The sequence below is a fragment of the Pelobates fuscus genome, chromosome 3 (genome assembly GCF_036172605.1).
Source record: "Pelobates fuscus isolate aPelFus1 chromosome 3, aPelFus1.pri, whole genome shotgun sequence".
Lineage (NCBI taxonomy): Eukaryota > Metazoa > Chordata > Amphibia > Anura > Pelobatidae > Pelobates > Pelobates fuscus.
This window is the reverse complement of record NC_086319.1, coordinates 272,963,958-272,987,709: the sequence shown is the minus strand read 5'-3', so window position 1 is coordinate 272,987,709 and position 23,752 is coordinate 272,963,958. Positions and strand designations below refer to the sequence as shown.

The window sequence follows — 23,752 nt, the reverse complement described above, 5'->3', positions numbered from 1 at the left end:
CTTAGAAACAAAACTCTACCCCTTAGGGAACAAGATCCCTGGAGAAAAATAATAGGTAAAACAATGCTCTCATAGGAGCTAATAAAGATGGTAATTTTCTTTAAAACATAAGACAAAGTAGGGACTATTTTGTCTTATGTATTTTTCCTACGCTTGACCCACTCTGACCCACTTCCTGTGGCCAACCAATAAGAGTGCTCTGATAGGTATATAGTGAGCTTTACAGGTAACCAATCAGGTAATGCTTACTATTTACCAATCAGAGCACTCTGAGTTAAATTGCAGGGCGTGGGAAGGTTTATAAGTCTATCCCCGCCCTACAGAGCTCAGTCTGAGCGGTGCCCCCCCCCCCGGGTGAAGATGGATTTTTTTTATTTTTTTTTAGCATCAGGGGATTTTTTGTTGGCATGTTTTATTTTTTTTGCTTGGGTCTTTTTTATTTTATAAGTTGGACGGGCTTTATGGATTTTAATTTGCCCTTTTTGGGGGCTGAAAAAAAGAAGGTTTTAGAAAAAAGAAGACATCAAAAGTTTTTTTTTGTATTTACAGGTATTTAGTTTTATTGTTCCCCATCACTATTTTTAGGGTGAGAGGGGTAGGTAGGGCTTTAGTTTATTTTTTTTGGGTGGGTGGGGGGTGACTATGGGCTTGGGGACCCCTAGTCACCTGGAGAGTGAGAGTATTTTTTTTATTTAGCCCCCACACGTCGCCCATGGGTGAGGGCTGGGAGAGAGGGAACACTAGGTCCCCCTTTTTATTGTCATTTAGGGCCCCCACCCGCCGCTCATGGGTTTGGGGACCCTATGTCCCTTATAGTGTTGAATAGCCCCCACTCGTGGGGCACAGGTGGGGGCTCGGGATGGACACTATGTCGTCCCCCCCCCCCCCCCCGCTAGTTAATAGATGCCCCATTTACTAGAGGGGGGGTTTATAATTATTTTTACAACAGTGAGAAGCCACACGCTGCTCACTGTTTAGTATACATGCCCCTACTCACGGCATAGCGAGCAGGGGCATTCAGGAGATTTTAATCTCCCTTATGTTAATAGGGAGGACATATTGACCCCCATAGAGTGAGGGAGGACATGGGGGGCTTAGGAAGTGGCGGGGAGCACTCCTCCCTGCAGCTTCTATTTTTACATATTACAAGGAGGGAGCTGTGCGCCGGTAGCTCCCTCCTTGTAATAAACTAAACGAACAACAACATGTTTGTTTGTCTGAAATTTCTACTCATTCATTCGTCTTTCTGACAAATGAATGGACAAAATTCCTGTCCAAATTTTGGACAATAGCCAATGCCCCAGTGTTTAACTGGGCATGCGCTGGAATTTCATAGTGCTGCCTAGTGTGGGCAGATGACGTATTCCACAGACAACCAGACATAATAAGAAATATTTTCTATGATTTTTTGTTGTTGTTATTATTCCTCAGAGATGGAGCTTTGTAATAAAAGAGCAACAGTGTATAATGTGGCTTCACGTTTGTCATTTTTCATGTGGGTCTCTTATCTTCAAGAACTTTGTATAAAGTTTTACAAGTTTTTATGATATCAATAAAAAGTTAAGATTTATTGTTGAAACTCCCTTATTTTCCTAGGATTTTATGGGGTTTTTTTAGGGCTCAAACCCCAGATTCACAATCTGGCTAAAGTTTCTATGTTAGCTATCACTCCATTCACTGAGCAGCCAAACATGACTGCAACAGCAGCCCAAACACTGTAAATAAACCGGCCACAATGTGTCGACCAATCAGATGAGTCAATGCTCAGTCGACCAATCACACGGCTCTAAAATCCAAGCACCCAATCATGCAGCGCCAATGTTCAACTGGCCAATCATGTGTGTCATCCAATCACAGAACGCCAATGTCGTTTTACCCAATCACTCGGCTTTGGCACTAATCCCATCCAATTAGAACAGCTCTATGATAACTGTTTACCAATGGGGGAAGGAAAAAAAAGAAAAACACCGACAGCAATTCTGATTGGCCAGTTCGAAAGCCAGCGGTTACCGTTGGGAGCGCGAGAGAGTCCGGTGTCCGTGTGATCATGGAAGGAAATAAACCACTAACGGCGCAAGGTGAGAGCAGCGGAGATTGTTATTGTACGGACCGGACGGGACCCAGTTTATACACGGTCTGATAGCACTGCATCACCTGACACACCCCCTTACAATCATACCATGATCTACCGCAATGCCCATCATCCATGATCTACCGCATGATTTACCTGTCACAGTGCCCATCATCCAGTGATAATCTACCATAGTGCCCATTATCCATTATCTGTCACAGTGCCCATTATCCATTATCTGTCACAGTGCCCATCATCCATTATCTGTCACAGTGCCCATAATTCATTACCTGTCACAGTGCCCATCATCCAGTGATTATCTACCATAGTGCCCATCATCCATTACCTGTCACAGGGCCCATCATCCATTACCTGTCACAGTGCCCATCATCCATTACCTGTCACAGGGCCCATCATCCATTACCTGTCACAGTGCCCATCATCCAGTGATTATCTACCATAGTGCCCATCATCCATTACCTGTCACAGTGCCCATCATCCATTACCTGTCACAGTGCCCATCATCCATTACCTGTCACAGTGCCCATCATCCAGTGATTATCTACCATAGTGCCCATCATCCATTACCTGTCACAGGGCCCATCATCCATTACCTGTCACAGGGCCCATCATCCATTATCTGTCACAGGGCCCATCATCCATTATCTGTCACAGTGCCCATCATTCATTATCTGTCACAGTGCCCATCATTCATTACCTGTCACAGTGCCCATCATTCATTACCTGTCACAGGGCCCATCATCCATTACCTGTCACAGGGCCCATCATCCATTACCTGTCACAGGGCCCATCATCCATTACCTGTCACAGGGCCCATCATCCATTACCTGTCACAGGGCCCATCATCCATTACCTGTCACAGGGCCCATCATCCATTACCTGTCACAGGGCCCATCATCCATTACCTGTCACAGGGCCCATCATCCATTACCTGTCACAGGGCCCATCATCCATTACCTGTCACAGGGCCCATCATCCATTACCTGTCACAGGGCCCATCATCCATTACCTGTCACAGGGCCCATCATCCAGTGATTATCTACCATAGTGCCCATCATCCACTACCTGTCACAGGGCCCATCATCCAGTGATTATCTATCATAGTGCCCATAATTCATTACCTGTCACAGGGCCCATTATCCATTATCACAGTTGTTTTCCCTTTTTTGATGGGGAAAAAAATAATAAATTTTTAAACAACTGAAATATAATTTTACTAACATGTTTGGTTTTTGTGAATTTCTCCCCCCCCCCCCCCCCTTCCCTCAAATATATAAACTATATTGCTGTACCCTATGTTCCCAATCTAACTCTCTGCTATTAACTTCACTAGAACAACTCAAGCAGAAGCTTCTTGAATACCTGGCTGCCAAGGGGAAGCTGAAACCTCAGAATAACCCAAAGTGAGTATACTGTACCTCAAAAATAACTGAGATTCTTCACACTAAATGCCTTTTGGGTCTTCACTTAGCTATGAAGACATACTTTTCTCTTTGTATTGTTTCTTGGAACATAAATATGTATGTCAGCAAGAGAAAATATTTTTGTTAGTACTTTTGGTTTAATATTTTCACTACTGGCAGGTGTAACTAATCGTAATTGAAATAGCTGTGCTTTCATGAGAAACGGTATGAACTCTAACATAGCTTTCTGTAAAAGGTTTTTACACTGCCACTGTGAAATCAATCAACAGTGATGACTACTGCAAGTCATAGTTATTTTATTACCTAGCCTAAATGGCTTTTACTTTTTTCATGAATGAATAAAGTGGCACCACTTTAGTGAAAATTGTATTCCATACTTTCTTTTCTTAAAGGAACACTATAGGGTCAGGAACACAAACATGTATTCCAGACCCTATAGTTTTAAAACACCATCTTTCCCCCCCAAATTTGGTAAAATCTTACTTGTATTCAAGTCTGCAGCTGCTTTAATATAGGATTGGCTGACACTGTCAGAGAAGCAGATCAGGGGCAGAAACAGCACAAGCCAAACACAGCACTGGCCAATCAGCATCTCCTCATAGAGATACATTTAATCAATGCATCTCTATGAGGAAAGTTCAGTGTTTCCATGCAGAGGGTGAAGACCCTAAAGGAAGTACCTCTAGCAGCCATGCGAGGAGTGTCCAGTGGAGGTAGCCCTAGGCTGTAATGATTTTTTTGTTTTGTTTTCGTAATCAAACTATTGACCCATGGGTAATAACCAACCTACATGTGAAATGGAATGCACCAATAATTAAAGTGTTTAAGTAACAGCTAAAATGTACGATAAGCATTACTGAGCTACATAAATGTGAACTTCTAAAATAGCAAATTGTGTAAGTATAGACTGGCAATAGTGCCCTCAGCCTAGACCCAACAGTGATCAAATTAATCTAGATTTATCCGTACTTGTTCATGAGTATATAGCTACCAAATAAACAGTAAACAAGCAAATATTCCACTCTCTGATAGATGCCTGTTTTTTTGCTAAAAGCACAGGAGCATCCATCGCATGTATCTTATGGCAAGTGGACTTAGTCACATTTGTCTTGTACACTGTATACTTTACCTAAAAAATACCAGCCTCTTTCTGTACTGAGGAATGTATTATACAGTTAGGCATGCTTTAAAGTTGAGATGTTGGCGTCTCTTATGTCCTCTGGGCTGCAGTATACAGGTAAACTCCCATGAAGCTTGGCCATTAGCAGAACTTTATCTAGCCCCGATACTAGGCCTAAAAGACTTACCTAGATGCTCACTAATAGCCTCCTAAATGTGACCCATTTGTTATATCTAAGCCACAGTTAAAGTATTAGGGTAAAGTTAAAGTATGAATAGTTGCAGAAACCCATATACCAATAATTGATGCACTTACTTGAGAGAGGAAAGCCCCACAAAATAGCTGGGATAGACATATTTGAACTGATTCAGAACTATGTTCCACCAAATGGAGATTTTGCAAACTGACAGTCTAATTTGCTTTAGCTAGAGGCTTCCTTATGTACCAAATCATTGTTGCCATCTCTTTATGATGAGTGCTTATGTCAAACCCCTGATCATTCAAAGTTTACTGGGTCTTCAGAGAAACGAGGCTCAACCCTGGTTAGCTTACAAAAATAGTGGCCTGATGAGCATTAATGAAAATCTTGTTTAAAGCAGGCTCCTTCCTAATTGGGAAAATAAAAGATTGCCTTAAGTATGTCAGCAGTATTAGAGCAGTATTTCTGCTCTCAGGGTAGGAGATACCCAGGAGTCAATACTACCATGGTTTGATAAGAGTTGATTTGATTTGTAATCGACAATCCACGGTTTAATATTTCCAGACCCTACCTGAAGGATACCACCAATCTTCAAAAGAAACCACTGGCTCGTTCTTCTAAACCTACACAGGTAAGCAGTTAGAAAACCATTTCATGCACCAGAATGCACTCTTATTAACATTGTAGTATATGTATTGAGAGTACAGAGTGTGACTTTTATCAACCTATATTTTGCTAGGTTTCTAAAAACAAGGATGTTGTTCTCAGGGATACAAAGCTGGTCTTCCAAGGACAGAAAGTTAAACAAGCAAGTAATATCACAGTTCAGCAACGACCAAGAGCAGCACCTCAAAAAAACCTAACAATCATTAAACAACCTGGGGGTGCCAAGTTACTCACTGGTACCATACCTACAAAAGTAAATCAGACTGATACTAGGATTGACCAGCAAAAGAATGAAGCTGACTGTAAAACACAAAAAAGCAAAGTGTCTGCGGTTTCACTTCCCACAAACTGTGCAAAGGAGCCGGATGTTGAGGAAGAGGCAAGCCAGGGAGTTTTAGAGGCTGATATCAAAGAGGGCTCTGTTAATGTTGATGCCGATAACCGTGAAATCAGTCCAATAAACATTGAGACTGAACGTGATAATGCATTTAACGTAAAGCAGAATCGGCAGCAAACACGTAGGATAATTCAGTTGAAATCCTCAGCAAATCATATGAAGAAGAAATCAGACAATTCTGATAGAGTTGCTTTAACACTTAGAAACCCAAGCAATACCAAACAAACTTCTTCTTGGAACATTCCAAGGTCTGCTCCTCTTGCTACAAACACCCAGAAAACATTGAATAAACCTACTGTGAAGGCTCAAAGTGGAAATACTTGCACAGTATCTAGAGGCAGCCAGCTTGCATCGCAACCCATTGTTGGCACCAGGAGATCCTACAAGATTGTCTTCTCTAGATCTGAATCGTTAAATCCTAAAATTACTAACTGTGTAAGCAAAGCCACTGGGACAGTGTGTGCGATAAAACAAAACCATTTTAATCCCAGCACAAACTTGAAAGCTTCTTCAATCAATGGGCCAAGACAGCCAAAATTAACAACCGTGACACAAACTGCACTAAACAAAGAGCGCTTTAACTCACTAAGTAAACAAACAGCAAAAACTCAAGTCTCAAAGATTGTCTGCAGGACATTACCTACCAAACTCCAGACTAAGAGTAGTGCTACTTGCATTGAACCTTGGTTTAAAGCAAGAGGTGAAACAGTGTCTTCAAGGAGTCAGACACGGAACAGTAAAACTGTGCGTGCAAAAGAAAATGGTCACCCAGAAACTGCCAGTAATGTTACAAACAAGCTGTGTGTAACACCAAAGATGGCTACTGAAGATCGCAAGTAAGTTTTACTCATGAGTACTTATGTCCATGGGGCACGATGTATAACAACTGGTGTATACCAGAAATGTCATTTTTGCAAGCTTCAGGTAGACATACATATTTAGTCTATGCCATGAGTTTGTGATATTGTCAGATAATTTCTTAATCCCTTTTGTGTCTCCAAATGATTTGTTGAACTCTGACATAAGCTTCTTCCATCAGTTAGTGAGGGAGTACAATAATACTTGCAGTATTTTTCTGTTTGTTTTGTTTTTTCTTTTATTCAGATGACTGTTATCAGTCATTGTGTTAGACCATAGTGACAGGTTGTATCCTTGTACCATATCCTATGTAAAGAGTATAGATTAAGTACCCAGAAAAGTAAAACTAATCTAGCACAGAGACTACATTTAAGGGAGACGGGAAACAAACAAAAAAAATATCAAACGTCTCTGTGAATCCCAAGGTTCCTGCTTTGTCATATGTACTGACTGTGGCAGTGTGTAACACTGTATCCACTGCGGTCTGCAGAGAATGTCACAAAGTATCAATAGTAGCCTATATCGAAAGGCTTCTATAGATACCCAGACCACGTCAGAAGTCAGTTTTACACTCCGCCACACTCGGTGGATATGACTAATTGGTCACCTTGGTGTATGGTCTATGTTTATATGTCTTCCTGAAGAATAACAGTTTTGATTTAATTTCTGGCTGTTTCCATTAACCCAAGAACTAGATCTGGCTCTGTGCTAGATTTGTTTTACTTTTCTAGGTACTTATTTAAAGGGACACTATAGTCACCTGAACAAATTTAGCTTAATGAAGCAGTTTTGGTGTATAGAACATGCCCCTGCAGCCTCACTGCTCAATCCTCTGCCATCTAGGAGTTAAATCCCTTTGTTTATAAACCCAAGTCACACCTCCCTGCATGTGACTTGCACAGCCTTCCATAAACACTTCCTGTAAAGAGAGCCCTATTTAGGCTTTCGTTATTGCAAGTTCTGTTTAATTAAGATTTTCTTATCCCCTGCTATGTTAATAGCTTGCTAGACCCTGCAAGAGCCTCCTGTATGTGATTAAAGTTCAATTTAGAGATTGAGATACAATTATTTAAGGTAAATTACATCTGTTTGAAAGTGAAACCAGTTTTTTTTGTTCATGTAGGCTCTGTCAATCATAGCCAGGGGAGGTGTGGCTAGGGCTGCATAAACAGAAACAAAGTGATTTAACTCCTAAATGACAGTGAATTGAGCAGTGAAATTGCAGGGGAATGATCTACACACTAAAACTGCTTTATTTAGCTAGAGTAATTTAGGTGACTATAGTGTTCCTTTTAATAATAAACACACATTTTGGAATATTGCCTTCAACTTTGGATGGTTTTACCCCCTCTTTGTTAAGGAGCATAGTTGTTATGGTCACTTGTGAGTATTTCATAAAAACAGAATCCTCATGAAATCTTTATGAATTTCTATTCTTTAAAGTGAAAGTAATTATACATTGGCTTGTGTCATGGCGTGCAGTTTACAATCACAAAGGACAGTGTGCACAGCTAACTTGCCGCTTTGACATTTTTGAAGGGGTGTACAAAACCACTGTAAACCATGAGCACCTTATAAATAGAAAATGGGAATCAGGGAGCATGAGGGATGGGATTCAGTTGAAATTCCAATACTATGAATAGATACTATAAGACAAAGTTTGCTAATGCAGCACTTCTGCCATCAAGTGTTGTCATTTTGTGGGGGGAAAACGTTCCGGGATTTTTATTTGTGGGATCTGTATAAAGCTCTGTTCTGTACTCTTGCAAGTGTGCTGAGGACACCTGTCAAATGAAGTGTCAGTAAGCTGGCAGCACTTGCAAGGGAATGCTATAGGTAAGTGTATCTACTGTGACCCCCACAAGTGAGGACAGAGAATATGCTGTGGAAATGGGTCTTTAGGTAGTTTTTCTTTTTCATTGACTTTAGGAAGCAGTTGGAAGAATGGCTAAGCACAAAAGGAAAGACCTACAAGCGCCCACCTATGTCTGTGACTGTCAAGAAGACCGTGAAAAGTAAGAAGCGTGACATTCACAACTCTTCTCTGTGGGCAGAAATAGAAGAAGAGGAGGAGCTCTTACATTTGTCCGAAAGAATCAACAGTACCCTTAGCGAATGCTTGGCTCTTATTCAGCAGGTAACGTTTTTTATTGTGAAGAAAAATATCTGGCTTGCCTAATGGGTTAGTCTAACTACCTTATCCTGTACAGTAAGAAGGTGGTGGGGGGCACCTAACATAAAACAAAACCTAAGGTGACACTGGATGTGTTTGTGTCGCTTTATCAATATACCTTGCGTTTATAAAGTATCTGTGCTGGGCACTAAATGTGTCCAGGGCCCTCTTAGTTTTTTTTTTTTTATTATTCTTTATTTTTGTTGTGCAAGTGATAACAAATGTGTTACCTATGATCAACAAAAACCTGTAGAATAACCTTGGTAAGAAGCTGCATAACCATAGGACATAAATGGCAATGTTCATTTTGACGACTAACAATTTTAGTCAACTAAAGTGTTAATATTTTTTTTATTTTTTTAGATTTAGTCGACTAAAACAATTCAGATGACTAAAATACAACTAAAACTAAAATGGCATTTTAGTCAAAAGACTATGACAAACTATATTTAACATTTGCCGATGCACAGTGGGGCTGGCTGTGGAAGGGGCAAAAGAGACACACTTAGAGGGCCCGGGAGGACACAAAGAGAAACAGAGGGGCTGTGGAAGGGGCAAAAGAGACAGAGGCTTTAACTAAACCCATTAGATTTTAGTCATGTCGACTAATACAATTCAGATGAATAAAATTAAAATGGCTTTTTGGTCAAAAGACTATGACTAAAACTTAATTGAAATTTGCTGCCAAAATTAGAATTGATAGATGGGGCTGGTTAACAATTGATCTGAGTAATGTGCTCCTGTTATATCAATCATTTTATTTTCTCCTCATAGGGTGTACCCTCTGAGGACATACATGTTACCTTGGGCAAGGTTCCTCAGGCAAAGAAGTTTGCAAGATTCTGGGTCTGTAAAGCCAGACTTCTTCAGAGAGATGGAATCTTTGATGTTATTGATTTGTACGAGAAGGCAGTAAAGTCTGGAGCTTCGGTGAGTCTTTTTAAAGTCATCTCCAAACTGGAGCAAACATTCTCTATCTAGAGCCATAAAAAATCAGGAAACTTAAAGCGGCACTATCATGCCGAATCACCTTTTTGTTTTTTTTAACCCGCCTCCAATTGACCCCTTAGTCAGCCCCAAATGCCCCTAAGCTCTCCAGATTACCTATTTATTAATCTGTATTTTCTGCCCCGGTCTATATTCAGGGCGCCGCCATCTTTGTGTGGGTAGGTGAAGTCCCTGTGGGACACGTCATCTACCCACACTAGACAGACTGTGAGATTCCCGCACATGCCCAGTGAAACACCTGGACATGCAAACGGGAATTTCATCCATTCATTCATCAGAAAGCCGAATGAATAGACAAATCAGACGAACAAACAAACACTGAGTATCAGTGTTTGTTTGTTCTTCAGTTTATGACAAGGAGGGAGCTACCGGCACACAGCTCCCTCCTTGTAATATGTAAAAATAGAAGCGGCAGGGAGCAGTGCTCCCCACCACTTCATAAGCCCCCGAGGTCCCCCCCTCACTCTATGGGGGTCAATATGACCCCCATAATAGTATAAAGGAGAATAAAATCTCCCCAATGCCCCTACTCGCTATACCGCGAGTAGGGGCATGTCCACTAAACAGTGAGCAGCCAGTGGCTGCTCACTAAAATAAAATCCCTACTATCCGGCCTCCACCCCTGCGCGGCGGGTGGGGGCCATAAATTACAATGGGGGGACGGGGACCTACTGTCCTCCCCCCAGCCCCCACCCTTGAGCGGCGGGTGGGGGCCATAATGATAATGGGGGGGGGGGGACCTACTGTATAGCGAGTAGGGGCATAATTTACTAATACTAAGTAATATTTACTTAGTATTAGTAAATGTGGCTGAAAAACCAATTTAGGTCTTTCAGCCTTTTAGTAGATAACTCCCTTTTAGTAGATAACTCCCTAATTCCCTAAGGGAGTTATCTACTAAGCGGCTGCAAGATGCAGCCGCGGCAATGAATAGATCGGAGTTTCATTCATTCATTCTAATGAAATCGCGATCCGAACAAAGTGCCGAATTGCGTTCTAAAACAAACGAACATACTGTTCTCATTCAGTTAGAACGCAATTCGGCAGTTTCGGCTAAAATGACAGGAAGCATCGTGGGAACAGGGAGGAAAGGTAAGGATCATGGGAAAATTGCTCTGACCAGCGGAAATGAAGCACACTTTGCTCCTCCGCTGGTCAAGCGGAGGAATCCTCCATAAGGCAAAGAGTCCCTTCTTTGTCTTATGATTTTAAAGAAAACTATAGCAGACAGGAAAAAAAAAGAACAGATCCTGAGAGAGGGGGAGAAGAGGAAGGGATTGAGGAAAGGTAAGTTCGGCATGACAGTGCCGCTTTAACAAGAATGTTTGGTTTCTGATGCATGGGAACCAATCCATAATTATTGCATTTTCATTAACTGAAAAAGATGAATGAGAACCCATCTCACTAGTAAATGGAAAATATCCCTACCTTTTTTATCCCTTTTTTAATCAGGAAATAGAAGTGGCTGTATACTCTTATTACTTGAATGAGGAAAAAGTCAAACAGGGCAGAAAGGAAGGAATGAACTGTGAAGGGGAGCAAAAAATAAAGAGTTAAAACTTTTTAATATACTTTGTTTATGTAGGATTAAAAGAAGACCTTGTTCTTTATATGTGATGTTGGTAATGGCAAACCTGTTAATCGCCGTTATTCTGTATTTTACAGCCAATTGACGAGCTGAGAGATGTTGTATTTGATATCTTGAAATCTACAAACAACAAACCAAAAGGTGATTTTCTATCCTTTTGTTAAGTTCGTGTGTATGCACAATTACCTGCAAAGGTATTCAGACCCTTGTCCAATTCTTACTTTTAACTTTTGTGTATTATCTGTACGCATTTAAATGCAAAAATAATTTATTTAAAGTACATCGGCATTATGATGAAAAATAAAAGGGAGAAAAATCCAACATTTCTACTCTATAAGCTCTATGTCAGGCTGCACATCCAAAGGAAAGCTGTAAGTCCTATTCTCAATTCTACTGGAGTCCACCAGCATCAGCCTCTTATCTGAAACAGCCTGCAGCAAATCTGCCAAGGACATAGTTACTCCCGACTGGTGTGCATACTTACACCCAATAACTAAAGGCGGTCATTAAAGTAAAATGTGCATTAACGAAATATTTATAAGAGGGTTTTGAATACGTGCGTAAGCAGCATTTTTCCATTTTAAAATATCTGCTTAGAAATATCTAATTTGAACTTTAAAATGTACTCCTTGGAGCAGATGAGATTAACAATAAAATATTGTTTGGATATTTGTGAGCATGTATCGTTTGTAATATATACAAAAAAAAAAATATATATATATATATATATATATATATATATTTATATTTTTTTGTTTTTTTCAAAGGATCCGAGTACCTTTCCAAGAAATGTATGTAAATGTGTTTCTCTCAAACTGTTCTCCTGATTTTAACTGGCTTTTCTATATTTTTAGTTGTCCGTTTTCAAACTGATTTAGCCGTTGAGCGTCATGGCGATGAGCCTGTAGAATGCTGCACTAATCAGAAAAGCACAAGTACCAAGATAAACAGAGTATCTACACCTTTCAAAGCTGTAGCCACCAGTGAGCATGGTTCTGCCGTCAAGTTTCAGGTGGTTTCCAGGTAACCATTTTACTGTCGAATTACCTATTTTAAGCAATAAGGTGATTTATATGAGATGCATTCTAAAATAATTTTTGAAGTCGGGGGGGGGGGGGGAAAGATCACCTCCTTTTTAGTGTTACATTCTAAAAACGCCTGTGAGCAGGGGGTAGCGCTGGCCCCATTGTACTGATTCAAATCTAGAATTCTCCACACACATACTGTCCTTCTCTAAATGTCAATGGGCAGTTGCACAAAGGAGAATGAATAAAATGCTATTCTCTCCTCAACACCTGCGTAAATGGTCCTATTTTCGATTTGTGTGCCACCCTCTAGATCTAGGAGGCCGCTTTAAGATCTATTGCGCATAACTGCATTTCTCAGTCCTGTGTGAGAAATGACTAAACGCGCACATTTGTATGAGATAATTGTGCCATGGAAAGCTCATGGAAGTACCAGCATGCAATCTCATGCACTGGAGGAAAGTCCATTTAATTGTTGCAAAAAAGGGATTTATTGTGGTGTGATGAGGGTGCTAACTAAAGGGGACATTGTAGCTTTAGAAATCCATATCTGCATTCTTAATACTACTGTATTGATGCCCATGCTTGGCTTTTGGCTGCCTGCCTGCTAATATAAAACAGAAATAAATATATCATCTTCTCTCTAGCACCAGTGTTCCTTTAACATATTCACTGCAATGCATTAATATAGAACAAAATGAGTGATAAACCTGGAGTGCCTCTTGTAACACAAATGTAATTTATATCTTCCAGTTAATGATTCATCTATAACCTGTATAATTAAGATGACATACTTTTCCCTGCAGCAAAAAGAAAGCGCCTGCCAGCCAAGAGTGGAAGTTCCTAACCCCTATACGGAGGTCTTTACGGATCAACCAGGCAATGTCTTGCTATCCAGAAACCTTGAAGGAACATGACACCGTAGTGGCCTCACTTACAGAGCTGTTGGACACAGCAGATACAGATGCCTACCTGTACACAAGAAATGAAGCTCTACCAGAGGAGGCAGACTTACACCTTCTTGAACTGATGATAAAGCAAGACTCTACCGAACAGAGTGAAGGACCAGTATGACATACCCCCGATACCACTTATGGCTTGTAAAAGAAAGTACAGTGCACTGGCTGTCCATGCATCTATGTACTCTGAGCATCTGTGTCCAGGTTGCCTGCATTACCTGCTGCGGGTTGCACGAAATGTATAATTTGGCTTGTTAAGAATCTAGGCTTACTTTATTTTGTAATTATTCTATTTCTGTGCAACTGGACACCAGTGAGAAAGTCCATAAGCCAGAAATACCAGTTCACGCTAACATCTCTTTTATCTAGCAGATGGTTTTGCTAACGGACTATGTCAAGAATTTACTGGTATGGTGTTTGCTGCTTTCTCTTTCCAGATTTGGATTGAGACTAAAATAATTTACTTTGCACATATACATGGTCTTCTTAGCCCAGTTAGACTACTAGCAAATTTGGTAATTTTTACCTTCCATCAACCGGCTGCCAATATGAGTAAAATGTAAGATTTGAGTCTTAAGACTTTGGATCTTCAGTCTCTCTCTATTATGTAACCTTTCCACCGCTTTCTTCAAGCATGCAATAATTACACCCATCCTATGAAATATTCTCGTCTAACTGTATCTAAATTCAATCTCATCGCTTTTATTCTATTTAGCATGGAGGTTGCTTGAGTGGTTTGTAATATACCAGACTAACTCTCTTCGTTCCAACTCTCCTCAGCCGTCTTTAGTCTTGATTACAAACTCGGGACTATTGCTCGCTGTCTCTTTCTGGTGACCTTAACCTGTCATTTGTTCATACCCACATCTGCAACTCCCACTTATAGAAATACTGTTGGTCTGCATTTTTCTTGTAGAAAGCCATTGTCTTGGTCACTTTAAAATGCCCATGTAATTTCTCTCTCTACTGCAGTCTACCTTTAACACAAATTCTTTACTTTTCTCTCTTTTTGCCCTTTGCCACATTACTGTAAAGGTACTCTCCGCATTTTAGTTAAATTGAGATTACATACATGTCAATTTCACATACTTTTAACCTTTCACCTTGCTTTTATCCTCTTGTGTAATTGTTTTATATGTCCTCTAGACTGAACAGGGCTGTCCATATCTCCTGTTCTCACCGTGTCTCGCGAATACCATGCCTCCACCCCATTGAATAGCTCTAAAATATTGCGCTCTGCAAATGTAAAATAATAATGTTTACTGTGCAGTGTTATGAATATTAAATATGTCCCATGTTATTGTGGGCAATAAACTATGCGAAAATATATATTTAACAATTTCACTCTATTGAGTGTTTTTTTTTTTTTTTAACTTACCTTATTTATTTACGTGTCTGCACTAATTGTTGTATTTAATGGCCAATACATTCTTATAGTATGTCCAATGTTCTTGAAATTATAGTTTCAAGATAAAACACAACTGCTTCATGTCAAGTGGAAGTAGGGGCTGACTACCCCCATTGAACCGGTGTGCAGTGTAAATCTCTGTACATATACATACAAGAAATACTGTAAGAGAATTGGTGTGAAGTGTACAGTATGTTTTAATGCCCAAATTTTTACGTACCTCTGTCTATATGTCGTTTTTGACTTGCCCTGTTATTACTTTTAAATTTTCTCATGCATTTCATTTTTAAAACAATACTATGGATTCTGTATAGCGACTGTTTTTAGCAAAGTATGAAATTAAAGCTACTTACTTCCATTACACCAAGATATTGTGGTTTTGCTCTTATTCATATTTGGCGAAGTGTTACGAATGAACTTGGACAAATTATGAAGTACCCATTATCTCTTATGTCTCCAAACTGTAGGTGTAACGTGCATTTATATCATTAAAGCATGTCTAGAATGCAAGAGTCATGTCATTTTTACAATATCCTATAAGACCTGCATAAATATGTTTACAGCAGTACATTTACTGTTATTGAGTAGAAGTTTGAATTGGTTAATATAATGTAGCTAAACTGCTGCTTCTAGGAATGCTGACAAGGCTGTGCTCCAACGTGTGAGTTGCCTGTAATGCAAAGTGAATTTCAGATTGCATTCCAAAATGGCTAAACTGATAACCTAACTAACTGAGAATTCTGAAGTCTGACTATTTTACAATTCATAGTTGGTGAATAGCCCTGTGGGGATTCAGCAGAATAACTGAAAGACAACTGTGCACGTTTGTGGTGTTTTGACCTCCATAGTATCCGCAGCAATCTCATTGTTTTTGTTGTTGGTTTTCTGAAGTAAAAACCAAACATAAATTTGCCAAAGCAAGCTTATTTTAATTTTTTATTTTTATCTTGTGGCAATAACTGGTACAATATGTAAAAATGCTTTGGGTGTGAGTTCCACTTCTACTTGCGTTTTGGAATTAAACAGATTCTCACAAACTTACAGCAAACCACTGCAGAGCTAATGCGTGGCAAGAATCGGGCCAGGACAGCATTACCAAAACATTAGATACAATCTGGGTTGAGCCAGCTGGCCTGGTAATAGTTTCTTTTCTTAAAAACCACAGTTCCCACATGTGCTTGTTCTTGTTCCTTTCAATTAAAGGACCACTATAGTGCCAGGAAAACACTCATTTTCCTGGCACTATAGTGCCCTGAGGGTGCCCCCACCCTCAGGGTCCCCCTCCCGCCGGGCTGGATGGAGAGGAAGGGGTTAAACTTACCTCTTTCTCCAGCGCTGGGCGGGGAGCTTTCCTCCTCCTTCCTCGCGACGTCATCGGCTGAATGCGCATGCGCGGCAGGAGCCGCGCGCGCATTCAGCCGGTCTCATAGGAAAGCATTTACAATGCTTTCCTATGGACGCTGGCGTCTTCTCACTGTGATTTTTTTTTTTTTTTTTTTTTTTTTTCATTCTTTATTTTTGAGTGCACCGTTAGACAAGACAGCTCACTCTGCCACAATAGCGTTCATGAGCATAGATATTTCACATTGATGTTACATTTATGGCATTTGAACAGTGCACATTTTTTAAAATGCATAAACAGAGCATAGTATATTATCGGTTACGCATTACAGTGAAATTTACTCGCTTAATCTGCGCTTGTTATGAAGAGTATGCATGCTAAAGAAGATCAGTGCTTGCAAGATAACGGTTTAAAACATAAAGTGAGAGCACTGATTTCAAGCGTACAAGTCATTCCACCTAGTTACGCTGGCATCTTAGGGTAAGTGAAATGTAAAGTGTAATAATGCTAGTGTGTCTCCAAGTTAGGTGCAGGATCAGCAGTGTGAAAAAGACATGCATAATTACCTCAAGCGTGGTTGAACAAGATACTGTCCCCTTTTTTATGTAATGACAGGAGGTTAACTTGGTAAGAGTCGAACTATATAAACGTTGTGCTGTGTAATGCTAGTCAGTCATTCCGGTGAGTGACTGCTGGGTGTACAAGGCTATTTAAGCTTTGTGCAATGTCTGGGTGCCCAATATATAAACATGCCACGGTTTAACAGTAGTCTATACATTAAGATTAACAGTGCGTTAAGTATACACCTTATTCAGTATGCATTATCCTCGGAAAAATACTAAACTTAAAACAAAGGTTAACATATGCTGCATTAACTAGCCCTTTTAGTGTGTGGTTGCTTCTCCCCGCTTGCCATCAGGTGAGTGTGTGAGGCCGAAAGTGGAACCCAGTGGGATTGTTGTCTTGCTATAGAGCCTGATGTATGAGCATTGGGTGTGAATCGTATGGAAAATCATATGGAAACAATAGGCCAGTACCAGTCTCTGTCGCCATTTTGGCACTCGTGGCTTGCTTTTTCCACTGCCGATGACCACTGTGTTGTTGCTGGGTATTGCCTGTTTACGTGCGAAGTTTGAGTAGTCTAACTTGGTCGCTTTCTTTGCCCTGTTGGTCGGTGTCAGGTTGCCTCTGCGTTCATTGGGTCTCCCCAAGCTTTTCTTCAGGGCGACACTCCTGCGGCACCAGCCTTTCAGACACCTGGGGCTTGTAATAGCATTTGCTTTCCGCTTTGCGGTCACCCGCTGTGGGCTTGGTCGCTTGCCCTTTGCCTGGGTCTCCAGGTGGGGAGGTCGCATAAGTGCCTCCAGCTTCTCCCAAAAGGAATTGAAAATCGCGGCCAGTCGGAGCTCTTTGTCCGCTGGGATGTGGGAGGCCTCCCAGGCCGCCGCCATCTTGGAGGCATCGTGTGCCGGGTTGCCCCTCTGTGTTGCAGGCTCAGCCTTATGGTAGGACTTCGCTGGGCTGCCCCTGTTGTCCAGGGAGGACTGGGATATCCCCCACCGGTCCACGGGGGAGGGGGGGGGTAGGAAGCCAGTGTGTCGAGGGGTCCGTGCGCGTTTTTGCTGTCGCAGCTTCGTGTAGGCCCCAGTGGCTCGTGAGGTTTCCCGGGGAGCGTATGTCTCGTTTTTGGGGTCATTGGATTCCCCCAGATTTCCCCTGCCTGCATCGTGCCGTTTTGCAGTATTTGCACCGATTTGTGGGGTGTTTATCCCCAAAACAGTCGCTTGGAGTCGGGAGCTCTTTCGTTGTTCTCACTGTGATTTTCACAGTGAGAAGAACGCAAGCGCCTCTAGCGGCTGTCAATGAGATGGCCACTAGAGGCTCTGGAGGCTGGATTAACCCTCACTATAAACATAGCAGTTTCTCTGAAAGTGCTATGTTTATTAAAAAAAGGGGTTTACCCTAGCTGGACCAGGCACCCAGACCACTTAATTAAGCTGAAGTGGTCTGGGTGCCTATAGTGGTCCTTTTAAGCATTTATTTTACCTGAGAAAAAGCATGAAGCTCTTATAATTTATATGAAAAATCCCATAACTAATATGTATTGCACACAGCCATGTGGAAAGCATGAATATATTAAACAAACTACAGGAGTTGTTTAAACACCATATACATTTTATTTATTTTTTTTACAATATAAACCAGCGAACACCTAAATGAAAGGCATAGCTAAAAGTCGTTGCATATCTGTTTTTTGATTATGTATTGTTCTAATTTAAAAACTCAAACAGTTTGTTTTTCAAGTACAAATGCATCAGGGTCTGAAAACAGAGTGCACACTATGGTGGCTGCAGTCTAATATAGTCACCTCTTTAATAATTTCACACAGCTGATAGTACTTTTCATATCCAACTAAAGTATATTTATTAAAAGATGTAAAGTACGTAAATCACTGTAAATAATCATACCCAGGTAGAGTATCATGCAGTTATGCACTATAGCAGTGGGGACTGAACCTAGTTGGATCTCGAGCTAGATAATGGCAGCTAGTGATGGTAGAGGGGAGGAAATAAATTTATTTCTAAATAAAGTATATACCCCACAAAATCTACCTGGCCAACAGCCATCTCTCAAAAGCTAGCTGGTCAAGATTCGATCGGCCTTTGCAAAAATAGCTGTTGTCATGTTTCTTTTCACATCTGTACTAAATGAGTTTTGTGCAGTCTGGGAGTGGGGTGGGGGGCATAAGTCTGCCCCTGGCTGACAGTCTGTCACTATTAGTAGTGTGTCGTCATCCTTTACCTGGGTCTAGCAGGGGTGAAAAAAACGCCTCACTGACACGAGTAGGGAGATTTGAGTTATAAGTCACAACATGAAAGTGATTGTTAAACTGTAGCTAGTTAGATATATTTGTATTACTGTATTTCATTAAAGGGGCACTATAGTCACCAGAACTACAGCTTATTGTATTTGTTCTGGTGAGTAGAATCATTCCCTTCAGACTTTTTGCAGAAAACACTTTTCGCTAATGTATCTAACACTACGGCATTTGTTAGTACTTAATAGATTATAAGAAAACATTGTAATGAGTGGGTGCCTAGTCTTGTGAATATGTATGTTTAAGGATTCACAGGAAAGCTAAGTATGAAAAAGTGAGTAAGCTCAGTTGCCAGTCATAGAGGTATTGTATTGTGAGTTTCCAGATCTACTGGATCTTTCCTGTTTTCCTGGGCAAATGTCACGTGCTCATATTTTTGGGCAGCCCATTAAAAGGGCTGTTTTGTATTACATAATGTTCATATGCTGACAATGATGACAAACCTTAATCAATGACCAAGAATAAATCAAAAGCAATGGCTGGAATTGTATTAAATTTCTCTCCAGAGCCGTGTAAATTCCTCATTAAACAGGGCAGAGGTTTTCATCTGATGATCAATATGAGTGTGTCCAGCAAGATATGGTGGTCATCTGGTAACCCACATGAAAGCACGAAAAGTAACAATTTGCATATAAAAGAAATTGTTGGGTTTAATTGTACATTTCCTATAAGAATATATTTTGCTTCTGAATTCAAATAAAGTATATTTAACCGAGAGGTGACTATCTAAAGAATCAGTTTTGCTGCAAAAAGTGGGGTTACTGAAATTTAAGGCTCGTAACCACGTGAGTGCATTTAAATCTTATATTATTGAAAAGGTTACTAATGATTTTGCACGTACTGCAATCTTATTTCCCTCTGAGGTTAATCCTGCCAAAACGATCCACACAAAGAGGAGAGGTGTGGTGGAATCTTATAAGGTACCATCTGCAATTCCTTTTGAGACACAAATATTATTATTGGCTCTACATAACGTGAGTTAGCAGTTAATAGTTAAGTTTCACCATTTCAATTTTTTACAGCATACACAGTTTATTTATTTTTTGGTTATGTTTCATTCAAGTTTATACATGTTGGGCTAAAATTCAAATTGGGGTTTGAGGAGTCCATAACGTTTTATATTTATTAATGAACCAATTTCAATGATATTACATACAATGAATGCTTAATGTACGGAGATTTTTTTGACTAGGTATGAAAAATGACATCTTAGAAATGAGCTCCATTTGCTGCCTCGCAAAGTGGGACACTTCATATTCATAACATAAGTTAAAATTTGAGGCTCTAGTTCTTGAATTTATGCACAGATATTCTCTTTAAGCTGTTCGTGTACATCCACTCCTTCAAATATCCCACAGTAATAAGGACCTGTAAGGTCGGTCAAACGTGGTTGCCAATTAATCTTTTTTTTTTTTGTCAATCTGATTTTTATTAAGGCATATAGTATGGGGTACAAAAGAGAAGACGGAGGAAACGTTAAAGCGAGTTACATTATAGGGTTGGTACGACAATACAGAAAGTTAACGTACATTTCCAGATTATCAATGCCTCATTTTTTTTTTTTTTTTATGTAACGTAGTTAAGCTCTAATTTGAAAATACAAGCTAAGGATCGTAGGATCCGGATTAGTATCTCGCTAGGTCATGCTAGGCGGGCGACAGGTTACACATGTATAACAAGGAAAAAAAAAAAAAAAAAACATTAGTTACCCATGCTAATTTAGAGGATTAAATCAAGGACATATGGTCAGGGCTTAGTGTGCTAAGTCAAAGCAAAAGGAAGACAGAATGGGTCTAACATACCACCAGTAATTAATACACAGGATAAGAGCAGTATTTAAACTAAAGGCATGCTTAATAACATAGATTAGTAAACTGCAAGTTACAGTAAACAGCGTTAGGTGTAGGAGGACATAGTCCATTATTGCTGCGTTGCTGTGTGGCGTGGCAGCAGTCTAGGCCGCGGTGCGGCGGTTGTAGTTGCTGGGGGTCATCCTATGCCTTCAGTCGGCATTGGTAAGGCATATGCTGAACAGTCCCATGCATTGGAGTGATCGGCACAGGGCGCGGGCCCCCTCCTGCCCCAGGCCCATTCGGGGGGTGGCATCTTCTGACCACTGGCTCGATGACTCTGTGAGGTCGAGGCAATCCCGTTGTGGGTGCAGTTGGTGCCGGATCTCTTTCGCCGCCAGCGGCGGGCATTCCTCCTGCGGGGTGGTCGATGCTGTGGAGGTATATCCCTCCTGGCACCCGGGCTGGGTGGGCTGCGTGGTTGCGCGGTATTCTTGTGGGTAGAGGCTGTGCCCGGAGTGGGGTGCCTCTGCCTCGTGTCTCTCACCTCAAGTTTGCGGTCTGGCCTTGGTTGCGGTTTCGCCTTTGTCTGCATGCTGCTAGGTCGGTTCTGCTTGTTAGCTGTCGGCTGGGATAGCCTGCTTGCCCTCTGGGCTTGAAGTCTCTGCTCCAGCTTGTGCCAGAATCTTGCAAATGCTGCGTTTATACGTTGGTGTATATCGCAGGGCTCCCCAGTGTTAGGTATGCTGTTTGTACTGTGGGGGTCGCTTGCCGCCGCCATTTTGGGTTCCCCATGCGTTAGGCCGGTCTGGAGTTGCAGAGTACAGGACTGCCTGATATGCTTGTGGTGCCTGTCGTTGGGTTTGGACCGAGATGTCCCCCATCGGTCCAGAGGGGGGGGGGGTAGGAGATGACTGTTGCGAGGGATTCTTGGCCGGGTCGGACAGACTGGGGAGCGGCCGCCTCCCTGCTGCCCGGTCTCCGGTAGGCCTCCGAGTGTTCTGCCCGGTTTCCAAGAGGTGACGGGTCAGAGTCTGGTACCGGACGGTACCCCCGAGTTCCCCCAGCATGTCAGGTGCCTTCCGGTCGTGGTCGTGACGTTATTTGGGGGTATCACCCCCGAAAATCGTCGAGTGGAGCGGGAGCTGAGGCACAGCACGACCGCTCCGTCCGGATGCTAGGCTCCGCCCCCCGTTGCCAATTAATCTGGGAATTTATTGCAATTATCTGTTCGCCATCTCAGGAATTTAGTTGTTCTGGTGTCTATTGCCTGTCCCTGCAGGCATTTTATTGTAAACACTGCCTTTTCATAGAACAGGCAGTGTTTAAATTACTGCCTAGAAGCACCTCTAGTGGCAAGTCACTCAGATGGCCACTAGAGGTGCTTCCTGGGTCATGCTCTGCATGGAGATGCTGAATTCTCCCCATAGAGAGGCATTAAGTCAATGCATTTCTACAATAAGATGCTGATTGGCACAGTGTGGCACTGAAAAAGGGTGAGTAGATCACTGAGTGAGTGCGGCACTGGAAAAAGGTGAGCAGGGGGCCTAAACCGCTTTTTAGACATATAGTGTCTTGAATACACATTTGTATTCCTGACATTATAGTGTTCCTTTAAGACAAGCATGTCAAACTTGCAGCCCACAATGAAGATATTTGCAGCCCGCCTGCCCTGTCTGATTCTTGTCTTCCCTCCCACAGCCACAAGAGTGCAGAGTGTCTGTCTGTCTGCAGAGCAGGCCAGCCACTCCCTCTTCCCTCCTGCGCGCAGTGCCAGAGCAGCCTCTGGCCTGCTTGAGCAGAGAAGAGCATGGCTGGAACTGGAGGATGGGCTGCTCATCTTAATGTAGGGGAAGAAGGGCTTGGGGGACCTTCATGTGTAGTGTGTTAAAGTGGGGAGGGTGGGCCAGTGTATTAATTTTGAGGAGGGAGGGGGACAGTGTATTAGAGTGATGGGAGGGAAAACAGTATATTAAATTGGGGGAGGGGTAGTGTATTAGATTGGGACTGCATGGAGATGCTGATTGGCCGTGCAGCTTTTTGCCACAAATGCACAATAGCCTCCCAATACTTTCCTATGGGAAAGCATTGGATTGGCTGGGATTATCAAATTTGATCTCAGCCAAAGGGAAAAACACACTTCTAGCACTTCAAAATCAACAAGATAACGTCAGTTGTTTTTTTACAGCTGTGCAACAGCATACATGCACCATTTCAGTCCCATTACCAACAAGGTAGTTGGACTGAAACATTGGTTATATGCAAATGCACGTCTCCTTAAAAAAAAATTGCTCTTTTGTTTACTTTGAAGCCCTACGAGCGTCCATTGTCAGGCAACTTTTTTTATACTGTACTTTTCGAAGTAAATCTATGTTTCTATGAAAACTGAAGTTTTTAGTTTTTTTTACGGCCCACATTAACGTAAACCTTGTTTATTTTGCCCGTGTAAGCCTTTGAGTTTGACATGCTTGCTTTAAGATGATTTCATTGTGACATCAGGCTTGTAAAAAGACAGAGCTAGGCCATCATTTGCATCACGTTATATTTCGCATGATTCCAATTATATCTCAGGTAAACCTACATACTTAATTCAATGGTGAAAATATGGTGAAGTCTGCATGGCCTCACAAGCCTGAGTGGGAACCACTAGCATTGTCGTGGGCAATACAGGCAAGGCAAGTAGATTTAGGAGAATTTTGATTGTAATTTATACAAAATGCCAGTACCCATTGCCTAGTTCGATCAGGCGAGGTAAATTAATTTATATACACATCTACTTTCACTGTTATACAATCATTGCTGGAATGGACACACTGTAAAGCTCA

General features: G+C 41.4%; 1 protein-coding gene across 1 annotated transcript; it reads left to right on the top strand.

The window, feature by feature from the left end:
* The first annotated feature begins 1,996 nt into the window (after positions 1–1,996).
* On the top strand, positions 1,997–15,147 carry CKAP2L (cytoskeleton associated protein 2 like). The gene is made up of 9 exons (XM_063445549.1): positions 1,997–2,078; positions 3,426–3,495; positions 5,400–5,466; positions 5,575–6,734; positions 8,686–8,893; positions 9,704–9,859; positions 11,603–11,666; positions 12,380–12,548; positions 13,357–15,147. Exons 1-9 carry the CDS (start codon positions 2,048–2,050, stop codon positions 13,622–13,624), a joined length of 2,193 nt encoding a protein of 730 aa, XP_063301619.1. The 5' UTR covers positions 1,997–2,047; the 3' UTR covers positions 13,625–15,147.
* Positions 15,148–23,752: the final 8,605 nt, after the last annotated feature.

Coding starts and splice junctions, on each gene's coding strand:
- CKAP2L (XM_063445549.1), top strand. CDS start 2,048: ATGGAAGGAAATAAACCACTAACGGCGCAAG. Junction 3,496..5,399: donor AAACCTCAGAATAACCCAAA/GTGAGTATACTG, acceptor TAATATTTCCAG/ACCCTACCTGAAGGATACCA. Junction 8,894..9,703: donor GCTTGGCTCTTATTCAGCAG/GTAACGTTTTTT, acceptor TTCTCCTCATAG/GGTGTACCCTCTGAGGACAT.